General features: G+C 50.1%; 1 protein-coding gene across 1 annotated transcript; it reads left to right on the top strand.

Annotated features, from left to right (window-relative positions):
- Positions 1 to 8,273: 8,273 nt before the first annotated feature.
- GSX2 (GS homeobox 2) lies at positions 8,274 to 9,215 on the top strand. The gene is made up of 2 exons (XM_042870439.1): positions 8,274 to 8,757; positions 8,875 to 9,215. Exons 1-2 carry the CDS (start codon positions 8,274 to 8,276, stop codon positions 9,213 to 9,215), a joined length of 825 nt encoding a protein of 274 aa, XP_042726373.1.
- The last annotated feature ends 5,635 nt before the right edge of the window (positions 9,216 to 14,850 follow it).

Raw genomic sequence — 14,850 nt, 5'->3', positions numbered from 1 at the left:
CTTCTAAAACTGTGGAGAGATGCAGCTGAATGCTTCTGCTCCTTCAAGAAATACATGAGAGCACATTATCGAAGGCAGAATTTCCTAACCCAAGAAGAATTTGGAATATTCTGAAGTTAAAGACTTTCTTATGTTCACATAACCTGCAGCCAAGATAAGTTCTTGAATATTTTTAGACATGAGTTTCTTTCTAATCTTCAGTAGAACTTGCTGATGTAGGAAATGTGCATGGTCACATGTTTCATCATCAGTAGGAAATAGGAAATCTATAGGAATAGAAATCAACAGGAAAATCTAATGGAGCACTATCTTTATTGGTTATTTATTTATTTATGCATCTATTGATAATAATCACATCAGTTAAGCAGAAACACAAAAATCTTCATCTGTCATTTGGTGAGATGGATGTAGCATTGAAATTGATGGCATATTTTCACACTGCAGGTACAAAAGTGTGAAGTGCACTAAATACAAAAGGAGCAAATCCATTTAGAAGTACAAACAGTCCTGTAAGATCAAGGTTTTCAAGATGTACAAATGGCAAATGTGCAGTACTTAACTTTTCTTCTGAAGATTGTCTTTAAGAACAATATTGTTGGCACTGCTGAGAACAAGTTTGAAGGATTACTGAGGGCCAGATTCTCTGCACTGTAAGAGATACAGATGCTGTTATTTGAGTAAAGGTGCAGTTGACTTCTAAGTTAAAAAAAAAGAAAAAAAAAAAGAAAAAAAATAGAAAGGGCAAAGACAAAGTTGAGGATTTTCTGGCTGTTAATGATGTGATTGCTCATATCCCCTTGAATATCATCATTATTTTACCTTGTTTTACTGGTTTTACCTCCTTTAAGGCCTCACCTGACAGCTTGTATTTTTTTCAAGGGCAGTATTTTTCTCTTAGTACACATGACTGAATGCCTAAGATGTTTACTCACCATCTCAAAGAGTCAGTGTCTGGCTGGGATGAATAGTGATGAGTAGCTAACTACTGCAAGTGAGCTGTAAATCTTCACTATAACATTATGAAGATTCAAAAATCAGATATACTAATCAGCTGTTAGGATGAAATGCTTTATTATAACATATTTAAGAGAGTTAGATAATTACTCTGCCCACTTTTGCTTGAAAATACAAAGTGCCAACATTTTTATCCTGCTTAAGGGCAAATACCTTCTGCTATGCCACCCACATCTACCCAATCAGTCGGAAAACTAGAACTACATATTCTTTTAGGATTGAGAACATAATTCTTTGCCTGTCAGATTATTCTGACAAATTACACTATAATTACTTTCTCATTAATTACAGTGACAAATGTTGATCTAAAGAGAATAAGGAAGGATGGCTTTCATGTAAAGTCCTCAAAACATGAACAATGAAGATTTTCCGTAAGCACTTTAATGTTCACTGATATTTGGATATACTAACATGTTCACATCTTCTGCATACATGCAAAAACATATTCCTAGCATGTCTGTTTGTGATAGAACGTTATTTCTGATCATCTTTGAATACTATCTTTTCTGCTTCCAAGGAAATATTTTTTTCTCTCTGATACTATCAGTCTTGACCAATAATTGCTCTAAAACCATGAAAGAAAAAAAAATAGATGCTCTTGTTCTTGGAATTATTTAAAGTATAGCAAAAGCACTTATAGTGGAACATATTACATTCCTAGAGTATGAGGTCCTCAAGGATTGGAAGAGTGACCCAACCTCTATGGTAAACCATGAGAGATGGGAATAACTTGCAACTCGAAAAGACAACTATTTTCCTTTCAGAGCAAGAGAGATGTTGGAAACATAATTGCCTGTCTTTGAGATATGGTTCTTTCTTTGGCTCCAGTTCATTTTTGGCTGCTGGCAGCCTTGCACTGCCCATCAAGCCTGATGTAGCAGTCATACTTTCTTGATGAATGTGTGAAAAATAGAAGAGTGAATAACTGTCCATGTGATTGAGGCAGTCTGTAATCAGATTTGTAAATCTTGTTGCAGATTGGTATGACACTGAAACTGACACTGAAAGAGTTGTTTTCTCTCCTTGAAGAGAGGAGAGTAACAATTCCTGCCTGCAGTAAAGAATAAAAAAATGGTAAGTTTGGGTACTGATCACTTTGTACTCAATGAACAACTTGGACCAGAATCTATCTGAGAGCAGAATAGCCTGTAGAAAATCTTGCCCACAAAGATAAGGGGGAAGCTGCATTAGGTTTCCTTTATGTTAGCAGTTTTTAAAGTGCAGTCAATCAGGTTCAACAGACTTCGTGTTCCTGAAAAGATCACTTGTGAGGCATTGTTAGTTACTGCAAGATCCTGAAAGATAAGAAACACTGGGTCTAATCGCAGTGCTGCAATGATCTTATTCTGGGACCTTGGACAAAATCAATTGTTTGAATCTGTACAAGTTGGATGCACTGGGTGAATTTCTGGCAGAGCTCTCACTGACCAGAGTGCTCCCAGGGTTTTCCTCATTGGACAACACTTTAATGTACAAGTGTTGTTTCTACATGTATCTAGGAAGTGTGATTGTGGCTTTCATTTTTATTTATTTCGTACCCTTGAAAGACCTTTTGTAGCTCTGGAGAACGAGCTGACCTCTTTCTCTTCACCTGAAAAAGGTTGTATTTTAACTAACCTTTCAAAACACCCGGCCAAATTCTACTCCTGCTGCACTATTCAGCATAGCTGCTGAATAGCTCTATCTTTCAGTTACATAACTAAGAGCATTATTTTGCCCAAATCTTCCCACCTTCTGATTCATTACAAGTCTATGTCTCCATGTGCTTGAGGATACATACAGCCATACCTCTTACATAAGATAACATTAGCTGTACACTGTACATACAGGTATCTAACAGGAATGTTTGTTCTTTGGCTAAGCTGCAGTGAAGCACAGAAGAAATGTTTGAGGCTGAGATGTTCTTCAAGTTTCAGACATATTCTTGGCTGATTTTCTTTTCATCTGGTTAATCTAGAATGGTAATTATATTTGTTTGCATTTTAAAATCATGGCTTATTTTAACCCTCCTAGTTACATCTTCTATGGTTTAGATTTCAGTATTTGTTCTATTTCTTCCTTTTTTAGAAGCTTCACACTGTATATTTTTCCATTTCAGTCTCTTTTCTTACCACTAAGGCAGAGCTTTGGATCTCATAAACTTCTGCCACTCAGCTCCCATGCCCAGGAAGGAAGGAAGGAAGGAAGGAAGGAAGGAAGGAAGGAAGGAAGGAAGGAAGGAAGGGAGGGAGGGAGGGAGGGAGGGAAGGAGGGAGAGAGGGAGGGAGGAAGGGAGGGAGGGAGGGAGGGAGGGAGGACTTTTTCATCACTCTCAAGCAGAATGCTTCAATCTAAGTGTGACTTCCACGGGTTGAAATGCTTGAGGGTGTAATTTCAAGAGCAGAAATGAAATAGGATAATTAACATTACACAGAAGCTTATATTCTTTGTCCCTATCACTATGAAGTGTAGCACTCCTGTGTTACTTTGTGATACATCAGTGTAAAAACTAATTCCATCATGGTTGGTGTGTTCAGTCATCTGTGGTAGGTAACAATTTTAGCTGCAAGAGCTCTAAATAACGACTCAGGACTGAAGTCCGGCCTGATGTTGTCCCATGTACTTAGGGACGTGGCAAAGCCTCTCAAGTCCAAGACAAAAATAACAGAACTGTAGAATCATAGAATGGCCAGGGTTGGAAGGAACTTCAACTCACCCAATTCCATCTCCCTGCTGTGGATGGGGCTGCTACCCCGTCAGGTCAGATTGCCCAGTGCCCCATCCAGCCTGGCCTTGAATGCCTCCAGCGCGGGGCAGCCACAGCTTCTCTGGACAGCTGTGCCACTGCCTCATGCCCTAAGTAAAGAATTTCCTCCTAATTAGATTTCTAATCTAATTTTTCCCTCTTTTAGTTTGAAACCATCTTGTCCTATTACTATCAGACCATGTAAAAAGTCGGTCTTCATCCACTTTATAAGCTCCCTTTAAGTCCTTAAAGAAAGTTACCACTAATAATAACAACAATAATAATAATAAACAGCGGGAGAATAAGGTCATTGCGTTAAAGAAAGTTGTCTGCAATCAGCCCTGCAGGCAGAGAAGAGAAAGGCGCTGGAAGAGCAAGCCAGGGCCGCATCTGTGGGCCAATGGGGATAACGGGCTTCCTTTGCTCCATGGGCAGCTCCCCGGGGCCGGGCGGGGACGTACGAGCGCCTGGAGGTGGGGCAGAGTTTGAGGGGTCTCAGCCTGCTGAGCTCTCGACCCCAAGTGCAGTTTCTCCCAGTCGCCGCCTCCTGTCCCTGAGATCCTTTGAAACCCTCAAAAATAAAGGGGGGCGGGTGGGGAGTTTTCAATGTTACACCCCTCTCTTTGGAAGGAGTGCGGTTTTCTGGCCGCTGCGACATCCCTCGTTAAACAATCAGCTCCCGAGCCCTGAAAGGAGAGGCATTGCACCCTTCTTGCTGAATGCACTCCTTAGTGCATATAACGCCAAGGCCTTTTGATGTCTCACAATGCGTGTTACGCCCCAAGATTGTCTCTTTGGACAGATCTACAACGCTTGGCTTCACGTTTGGAAGTTAAATGGCCAGCGAAGTTGTCGAAACTCCCACGTCTGGAGCTGCGCGGCGCTCCGGCCGCTCCGTCCCCGCCCGCCGCCAGGGCCGTGGGGCTGCGGGGCGGCGATGGAACGGCGGGGCCGGGCCTCGGCCGGCTCCGGGGAAAGGGGAAAACAGCCCGGCCCCGACTTTTTCTCTCTTTTCTTTTCTCCACTTTATTCTTTGGCAGCCTTAAAAAAAAGGGGCCGTTTGCAAAGAGTCCTCCCCGTGTAGGTGGCTTGTGTCTCGAAGCCGCTGGCAATGCTGCCGCTCCATGAAATCAAAATTTATGATTATTCAAATGTTGGGGAGTGTGAAAAGAGAGGAAGAAAGAAGGAAAATTAATATTGCAGCTGTTCTTCTGATTAATGAGAGATAATTGCTCATGAAAAGTCACCCCTGTGGCATTTTGTTGTCTCCTGGATCTTTGTTCTTTTCCACTATTATTGAGGACTTTCTTGAAGACTAAGCGGTTCTTTTCAATTTTTGGTATTCAGAAAGTGTTGCTTGGTTACAGATAATGGAGAAATCTCGGGCTATATCGGGTAAGATGTGCCACAGACAGCAATATCACAATGCCACTCTCAGAAAAGGATGGATACAAGTTAACGATGCGCTTTCAACAAAACATTAATAGACTTGTTCACGCTTTTATAATGACCTCATTAATGGGAGCTGTGGCCAAGTCCTGTCTTTTTTTGCCTGCGCTCCCTTCACACAGCCCGGCTCCGAGATAGCCAGCGGCTTAGGGAGCCGATCCCAAATCGATGTAAGACCGGGGAAGGAGCGCTCTCCCGGCTCAAGGGCCGGCGGCCCCGCGGCCACACGGGGTTTTTTGGGGGCGAGGGCCGCGCCCGCCCAGATCCCTCTTCGGGTCACGTTCGCCCCGCAAACTTCTTTTTTTTCCCCTTTTTTCTCCTCAAAACGCGGCCACGAGGTGCGGCTCTCTCTGCCGGGTTTGCACCGGGCGGGCAGTGCCTCTCTGCAGCCGGGGCTGGGGGAGGGAGGGGAGAGAGCCGCTTTTGTCGCATAAGCCGTGAATCTCCTCGACATAAAGGTGTTGGAGACATCTGGGAGAAAGGAGGGACCTGCGCCCAGCGCTGCGCTCCGCGGGCCGGGGGAGCGGCTCTGATGTTCTTTTTGAACTGCTCCACTTTCAAAAGGGGGCAATTTCGTTACATTCTCATTTGTTACACTGCCTTGAACTAAAGGCAGACAAAGCTATACTCTGTCACCCCGAGCAGAATGAAGGGAATCAAAGGATTTTCCCTTAAAAGGACTAATTTTCTCCTTGAATTATGAAAGTAATGGCTAGGTAACAGCCTGTGCTCTGTACCCAACCGCTTAATACCTTCTAAATCCTTCCACGTGGCTCTCCCAGTCGTAGCAATTAGAGCTCATTATAGGCTCATAAGAGCTCTCATTTCGGGGATTACTTAATGGACAATGAAATTTTATCGGACAGAATTATTGAAAAATAAAATCGTAACGAGGCCGATGTGATGTGGGCGCACGCCTTACATCATTCCGCCTGGTTTGGGATATCTCTGCTCTCAAATGACTTCTTTTCTTGCTCCTGCTTTCAGGGCTGAGATTTGCTTTGTGCTATTTTTTTTCCTCCTTTCTTTTATCACCGCGCTTGGTTTATTATAACAATTAGAAATCGCAACTTTGATCCGACTCTCGCTGTCCGCCCCACTTACAGCAGTCTCCCCCTCCCAACCCCGCTCCATTGCTGCACACTGAGGTTTTCCACGCACACTGGAAGCCCTTCTTTCTAAGTAGCTTCTCCTAAAAAAAAAAAAAAAAAAAAAAAAAAAAAAGAGAGAGAGATAGAGAAGAAAAGAAAAGAAAAGAAAAGAAAAAAGGAAGGAAAAAAAAGACAGAAAAGACAAAACTGCATTTTAACCGGAGAAAGTCCACTGCGTTCGCCCTGGGACCTTAACTACAGAGCCTTGGGAAAGGCTCCGGCCGCCCCGAAGCCTCGGCAGCGGTTTGGGGAGAGCTAGGTGAGGTCGGAGTTGACCCGTCGAAAGCCGCCGGTCCCTAATTGTTGTCACAAGACGCGGGATTAGCGCATTGCTGGAATAGCTGTCTGTTTACACTCCGGAGCCCCGCCGGCCGGTAAACACTTTCTAATTGAATTCTAATCACATTCAAATAGCTCCATAACCAGCCTCAGCTGCAATTCATAAAACTTTAATTGCCATCCATAAATCCTCAGTTCGCGGCTGCGGAGCGTCCCTAAAACTCTGCGACATCGCGGCCGTCGAGGGGAGCCAGGGCCGTCCGTGTCCCCTCTGACGGGGCTAGGGCAAAGCGCTGAGTCCCGGGCCGACGGAGAACCACCCCGATCGGAGGGCGGGCAGCGGTATCGGTGCCTCTGGTGTTGTTTTTCTTGATTTAAAGAGTGAAGGGGTACAGGGGATGTCCGCGTCCCTGCTCTGCGCGCGCCCACCGCCTCTAAAGGCGTGAAGGCTGCCGATTTCTCCCGGGCCGCACTCCGGCAATCAGCCGTGCTCTGCGTTTTCTGCCTTAGAGCACAATTGTCGCTTTCCTGCGCCAGCCGAGCGGCGCAGGATGCGCGGCCGCTTCCAAATGCCTCGTCGTATCTGCCCAACAGGAGTGCGATCGCCCTTCCTCCGCCGAGGACTCTTTTTAAACTCCCATAAAACAGGTCATTGGAAAATCGCGTAATATGCCGCAAATACCTCGGCCCTTTAATGCAATCTGAAATGCTCGGGAGCCACCGACCGTATTTAGCTGTTTATCCAATTTTACTTTGAATGATTGCTTCAGCACATTCGGTGCACATCAAAGCGGCTCCGGCACGGCCGCCTCTCAGCAGCGCTGCGCGCCGGTCCCGGTGCGACCGGGCACTTGGCGGGGCAGTGGCGTTGTGATAGCACTGGGCCGAGACTAGCGCCGGTGGGGAAGGCTCAGTCCCAATTTGGAGAAAGCTTCGGATGGGGTGAGAGGGGTGAAAATAATAATAACAACAATAACAACCAACGCCAAACCCTGTGAGCAGAAGTGTTTATGGACACATGTAGGTGCACCCCATCCCGAATTCCCTACCTATATCTACAGCAGTGGCCAGAGCTCCTCCGCTTGGAAGCGGCCTCCCGGTGCCCCGGGGGAGCTCCGGTCCGGCCGCGAGGGCAGCGCTGCTGTTGCTCCCTACGCATCCCCGGCTCTCCCCTAGCTCCCTCCGTGCGGGATGCGGAGGTGCTGCCGGGCACAATGTTTCACGCAAGTTTATCTCCCCTCCGGCTCTGCTGCTGGACGGATGCGAGGTCACCGCTCCGCTCCGCACCCCTCCCCCTTCCCCCCCCCCTCCCCCGGCTCCCACGCTCTCACAATTTGTCTGGGACGAAGGCGAAGACTGAAGCCATCGGGCAGCGAAAAAGCACGCGCGCACACTTGGTGCCCCCCTCCCCTCCCCCTCCTCTCGCCGCCTCTCCCGCCGGCCTGAGAAGCTGGGCAGATTTAGGTCCGAGAGGCTTTCAGCCATCACGTGTTTAAATAGTTGATATAAAACCCTCAGCGCAGGGGATCCAGGCGGGGGGACTTTAAGACCAGCCCTCTCCGGGGACCCTTTTGTTCGCCTCTCCAACATAAGCACCTTCTCGCCTCGCCAGGACTTCAGTGGCAGCCCGGTCGGCAGCAGCACAGCCCGCCGCGATGTCGCGCTCCTTCTATGTGGACTCTTTAATCATCAAGGACTCCTCGAGGCCGCTGCCGGCCCTGCCCGAGCACCACCACCACCACGGCCAGGACTTCTTCATCCCCCTCGGCGTGCCGTCCCCCCTCGTCATGTCGGTGGCGGGCCCGGGATGCCCGTCCCGCAAGAGTGGGGCCTTCTGCGTCTGCCCGCTCTGTGTCACCTCTCACCTGCACTCCTCCCGCGGGGGGGGCGGCGGTGGCGGCGGCGGCGGTGGCGGCGGGGCCATCCCGCTGCTCAAGGGCCAGTTTCCCCCCGCCGCAGCCGCCGCCGCCGGCGAGGCCCAGTGCTGCCCGCGGGGCAGCCCCGTCGCCCCTCCTCCGCAGCCCCCGCCGCCCGCCGTGCCCGCCGCCGCCCTGGGGCACCCGCCGCATCACCCTCCCGCTTGCGCGGCCACCGCGTACAGCGTCAGCGACCCGCGGAGGTTCCACTGCCTCGGCATGGGTAGGAGCCCGCGGCCGGGAGTCGGGGAGGCTGAGGCGGGTTTCCTTCCTCGGGTGTCCTTCTGCTCTCTTTTTTTCCTTTCCCTCGTCCCGCTTAACTTGTCGCTTGCCTCCCAAGGAGGGTCCGATTCCAGCCAGATCCAGAACGGGAAGAGGATGCGGACGGCGTTCACCAGCACGCAGCTCCTGGAGCTAGAGCGGGAGTTCTCGTCCAACATGTACTTGTCCCGGCTGCGCCGCATCGAGATAGCCACGTACCTGAACCTCTCCGAGAAGCAGGTGAAGATCTGGTTCCAGAACCGCCGCGTCAAGCACAAGAAGGAGGGCAAAGGCGCCCCGCGGAGCTCTCACGGCGGCTGCAAGTGCAGCACGGGCCAGGGCCACTTCCCCAGGTCAGAGGACGAGGAGTCCCTGTCCCCATCCTCGGCCACCGAGGAGAAGGAGATCTCCCCGCTTTGAACCGTCGGGGGCACCTCGAGCACCGCCGTCGGAGCCCGCGGGCAGAGGCTGTCGGTGCGGTCAGCCACGGCGCTGTGTGCAGACCCTGGGACGGGCACCTGTCCCGCCCAGCTCGGAGCGCGGACCCGGCCAGGGGGTTCCTCCCCGCCTCTCCCCAGAGCGGTTTGAGGGAAGAAAAAGCCGCCCGAATTATTTCGGACAGAAAGCCGAGACTTTAAAACCTTAAAAGAACTCGTAGGCTGAGAACCTCCTGGACGAACTCTCTGAAAGTGAATAAGGAAGGCAGTAAAGCACCAGTCGCTTGGGTTCGGGCCGTCGGTTTGTTTGTGAATAGTTTTATATAAAAGTTCTATTTATATTTATTTAAATAAATGAGATCGGATGAGAATTTCTTCTTCCTCTTCCTATTCTTTATTTCTTTTGCCCGGGCGAAGGCGCAGTAGCGGCCGGGGCAGTGTGCGCTTCTGGGCGCAGGGACAGCGCGGCTCCGTGTGCCCCAATTCCGCTATAACCCAGCTGAGCTCCGCCGCCAGCAGCCGAGCGGCTCTTTGCCACCAACGGCTCGGGCGGGGCGGGGTGGGGGCTCTGGCAACAGGGTGGAGCCGAGTATACGAACGAGGCCGGGAAAGCACGGCCCGAAACCAACCACAGCTCTCTGCCGTCGGGGAAGGGAAACGGGGTCGGGGGCAGACAGCTGCCGCTGTCCCGAGTCCGCCGGTGCCGGCGTGGGGCTGTGCGCCGGGATACTCAGTTTCTGCCCTCAGTTTCAGCCTCTCGAAGGGGCTGCATGCACACAGCGACCTCGCTACTTTTATCCCGTGCTCAGCTGGGTGGTGACAATCAATCAGATTATTTAAAAGAACATTTTTTTAAAACTTCTTTTTCTGTGGAAGGGAGAGCTGCTCGGTCCCAGCCGTGCCTCTTTATAACTTTTTCTTGGTTCCTCTTGTCCTGGAGGATGTGTATGCCTCTCTCCTGCTGTGCTGTTCCCCACTAGCACCTTTCCCAGTCCTTTCCCAGTGTGGCTTTTCCACTGACTCCATCTACACTTCTGACTTCAGCCCCTGAATCCAGTGCAGAGCCTTTAGGAAAATAATACCCCCTAAACACTTTCTGTGCTTGATTCATAACCTCAAAAGTTCAGCTCAAAGCTCCAATTCCAAGTGCTTGCCTTGCTTTTAATCAGAAAATGAGGAACAAGACCTCACACAGCTCAACAGGAACTACCCAGTGCAGGGTGTAGCTGCTGAGGGCAGGAGGAGAGGGCCCAGGGTGGACTGCTCACAGTCTGTGCCAACTGAGGGGTCTGGGATAGCACTGTGATCCTTCCAGGAAGGTTGGCAACCAGCCTGGGATTGGGAAATAAGTGCAGAACCTCAATCCAGTGTTTCAAGATGAGGGCCTTCTCAGAGGTCGGCACCCAGCTTGAACGGGGGGGCACACTGTTTCCCCAGAGGCTTTCCCTTCACTGCCCAGGCCATTCCCTTATGTCATAGAACTGTAACATCATTAATCTGGAAAAAAACATTTTAGACCATCTATTCCAACTGTGTCCTCTCATAGCCCTTATAATTTCCTCACAGAGGACCTCCTGGCTCCTAAAGTCACACTGAGCCTTCCCCACCTGGAAGCTGTGAGAGGAGAAACTGACACCGTGGGTATCACAGTAGTGTCACCGTTGTTCCAAAGCAGAAGGAGCTCCAGACCTGAGGATCACTGCACCCTTCTACATCAGGATGATGCTGTCACTGGAGCTGCAGGGGTGCTGCTTGTGTGCGTGTCTGTCCTCAGTGCAGTTCTGTGGAAGTAATTCAGGGAACAAGCAGGTGTTCAGCACCAGAGATGTGGGAATACTACCTTGAAGTATTTGACAATTTCTTAAAAATGAGAAGGAAAAGAAATAAGCTTCTCTTACCTGCAGTGTGAATGGTAATGTGTGCTGTTCAAGGACTGAAAGGAAGCAGTGACCTACACTCAGTGTGCAAGCTGTGCCACTGAGGCAGCTGCTGCCATCACCAGACTTGTTTGATTTCATAGTGAGCATCGGATGTGAGAAGAGCTCTCCCCATTCCCATACAGGAACAGAGCTATAGGTGTGCCCTGACGCATCCTGAAAGGCCGTGACAAAGGGAAACAGCGTTGCCAGGGCAGCCCGAAGGCAGGGACAGCAGCAGAGGGGATGCAGGAGCTGTGGGGGTGGCTGAAGGGCCGTAGGACAGAACTCAGACAGCAGGTTTTTCCTTCCTTGATTTCGTGCTATTCTATACTCGCTGCAACCGCGGTGAACGAACAGCAAACTCTGCCCTCTTACTTTGGCACTTGTCACGGCGGTGTTTGGAGGAGCTGCAAACGCGGCCGGATTTAGCGCTCCCGCGGGAGCAATCCATCAACCACTCTTTAGGAGCCCGCGACGGAAGGAAGGCTCAGCGACAAGCACACGGCCGCTGCCGTAGCGGCACCGGCACCGCGCGGCTCAGCAGCACCGCCGGGGACAGCCGCCGGCCGCGTCCCGGTGCCCCGAATACAGGCGGTGACCCGACGGGCACCGGGCGGAGCGGAGCGCCGCGGGGAGAAAGCGGGCGCTTCGCCCTGGGGAGGAAACGCTGCACCGCCCTTCTCCGGGGCCCGAGGAGCCGGAGAGAGCTCTTGCCGCGGGTGACAGCCCCGCATTATGATACGGCCCGAAGCATCCCTCCTTAGGCATAAGATGCTGCAGGCGAACCCAAAGGGACCGGCAGCGTGTGCTGCGCGCTCTGGCAAAAGGACTGCTTGCAGATTAATGAAGGAGTGACAATTTCAAGGCTAACGTTGGCACTGCCCAAGCCAGAGCGTGGGGAGCTCGCCAGGCTTTGCTGTATATTGTCTGCTTTTCTGAAGAGCAGACAAAGATGGATAGAGGGACATTGAAAAGCGGGAGGCGTATTTCAAGCAGTCCCATAAAGGGAGTTGTCACTTAAAGACAAGAACCATAGTGCTTTGATGACTTTGTATTAGCCTCACCGCTTCACAGAAGTGACTCCGCTCCCTTCAGGGAATTCACCGACTTTCAGCAGATGATACGTCGATGCGACAGCTTCGGGCAGTGACCGCAGCCCCTCGCCGCGGGGCGAAACTCAGCCCGGGACTTATTTTCTCGCTCCGGGGCTCGCTTTGCTTTCCGTCCCCAGACCGAGTGACCTCTATAAAAACCGAGGTTTGCAGTATATGAGAGGACCATCAGTGCAAACAGCGCCCGCACAGCCCTCGCGGCTCCGGGAAGCCCCCGGCGCTCCCCGTCCCTCGTGTCCGCTTGTCCCCATGTCCCTCTGTCCCCGAGCCCCCGCCCCCCACGTCCCCCTGTCCCCGTGTCCCCAGGGCGCCTCCCGAGACGCCCCCGCCAGTCCCAATCTCCCGTCCGTGTGCGGCGGGGCGGGAGGGCTGTGCGGCCGGGCAGGGTTCTCTGCCAAAACCGAGCATTTCTTCTTTCTTTCTTTCTTTCTTTCTTTCTTTCTTTCTTTCTTTCTTTCTTTCTTTCTTTCTTTCTTTCTTTCTTTCTTTTTTTTTTTTTTCTTCTTCCCCTCCTCTTTCCTAAGACAGGGACCCCCGACCGCTGCAGCCCCACAGGCTTTGAAGGCACAGCGAAAGGGCTTCGCTGTGAGTTTGAGCGAACCATTTAGTCACTGTTTCATTAGGCGCTATTTGAACCTTGCAACATGTGGTAATTTCTGGGGCAAGCTGAAAAGGGGGGATTACGGAGGAGGGACACAAGGAAATTAGCCAACGGTTAATTTAACTCGTTTTCTGGTAGAATTTTCGATACATTCCTAATTGACGGAGGAGGCAGGTGAAGTCTTCGGCTCCCGGCAGACTCATTCACGGTGGGAATAAATGGCTCTTTTTAACTCACACTGCTCACAATATATCATCGGGGAAAAGACATGTAATGAATATGTTGATTTTATTATTATTATTATTAATGGAATTACACCCTGCCACGCAGGTGTGAGGGTAACAACCCACACCGCGACGGAATCAGATTAACGATGAAATGAGAATTTTATTGGCTTTCTATGTCTCATAGACCCGCATTCAAACTGTCAAAACAAGAGACAAGAGGGGGGGAGAGATACTGTGAAGACAGAGGTGCCGGTCAGCAAGCAGAGGCAGCGGTATCCAAATCTCGCTATCCAAATAATAATTAGCCGTAATTCGCAGTGAATATCCACAGCCCACACTCCAGTCTGTTTATACAGCCGGTATGACGTATGATTAGCCTATAACGGCCAATCTCTTCCTATCCCGGATTCTGCCATTAGCTCCCATCTCCTCTCTTTGCTACGAAACCCGCCCGCGGGGTCCCACATATATCACCCCGTGTGGGACAGCGGAGGGGCTGCTGGGCTGGGATCGGTCCCCCCGCGGGCGCTACCTGAGCGGTGCGGGGCCGCCCGCCCGCCGCCACCTCCGCTGGGGCCCCTTTGGAACCTGCTATAGAAAAGAGAGGTACTCTGCATGACAAAGCACAATTAAGCTCGCTATTCAGGAGCGCTGCAGCTGGTAGCCCATTGGGAGAGTGGGAGGAAACGCGAATATATTAATTATGCGAAGGGGAGGTGGAAAAAAAAAAAAAGCCAACAACAACGCAACAATAACAACAAAACCAACAACAAACGTAGGTATGGGCTGGAAATGTGTTTAGGTGGGTTAGCTGACGTGCGTGTGCCGGCTTCTGTTATTTGTTGAATATCTGATGGCACAGCCCCAGCCCTACTCGGCTATAGGTAAATGACACCCACCAGCCAAAACTCGTGTATTTTACCAGCAACAGTCCACAGAGGAAGGAGCACTCAGTAGAAGGAGGCAGCAACGGATCAAATCAACGGTGTTTTCATGCTACAAGTGCTCCTGACCTTCTCAAACAGTGTGAAGCATAGGCCAGAATTGGCCAACCATACATGCAGTTGATGCAGGTTGCTTTGAGCTAAGAAACCTTTGAACTAAAGTTTGTCGCTCTAGCTATTCACCAGTATAGTCAGCTTTTAACTAACCTATCACTGTTATTTCATTCTGCAGAGCAGTACTGGAGCAGTCTCAGCTTCAGACTCTCAGTATGGCTACAGAAAACCTCACGTCCAATCCAAGTACTGCAAGGGAGGTGTTTGTAGTTCAGCTCCCTAGAAGACTCAGCCTAGCCTACATATTCTGGAATGAATAGACAAGGATCCTGCACTGGCTTTCATTAAGCTGACAATCATAGTAAAGACACCATGGAATTTTTAGACGCATGAGTGACTTCAGTGAGTACAGGGCAACTCTGATCATAAGTCGATTCTGCTTGTGCAGACACCTCAGTACCTCTAAGGGGATTGTAATGAGATAAAGGGAAGCAAACAGAAGTTCCTATTTTTTCCAGGTATCAGTACCTACCAGTCTTTCACAGGTAAAAGATACGATCTCAAAAATCATTGTACCAACATGCCATTAAGGAAAGGTCATAAGACAGGAGGCATTTTGTTATGTCTATCATCAAGTTTCCTCCTGATAAAAAGCCATTTTCACAGCCAGATTTATCTTCTGTAATTACTGCAAGACTGAGTGGGCTTAGGCAATATGTGATGTAATAGATTGTGGCAGTTCAGCCCACTGGGTTTTCAGT

The sequence above is a fragment of the Lagopus leucura genome, unplaced genomic scaffold (genome assembly GCF_019238085.1).
Source record: "Lagopus leucura isolate 7727_CA_CO unplaced genomic scaffold, USGS_WTPT01 Super-Scaffold_100004, whole genome shotgun sequence".
NCBI lineage: Eukaryota > Metazoa > Chordata > Aves > Galliformes > Phasianidae > Lagopus > Lagopus leucura.
This window is presented reverse-complemented; position numbering and strand designations above follow the sequence as displayed.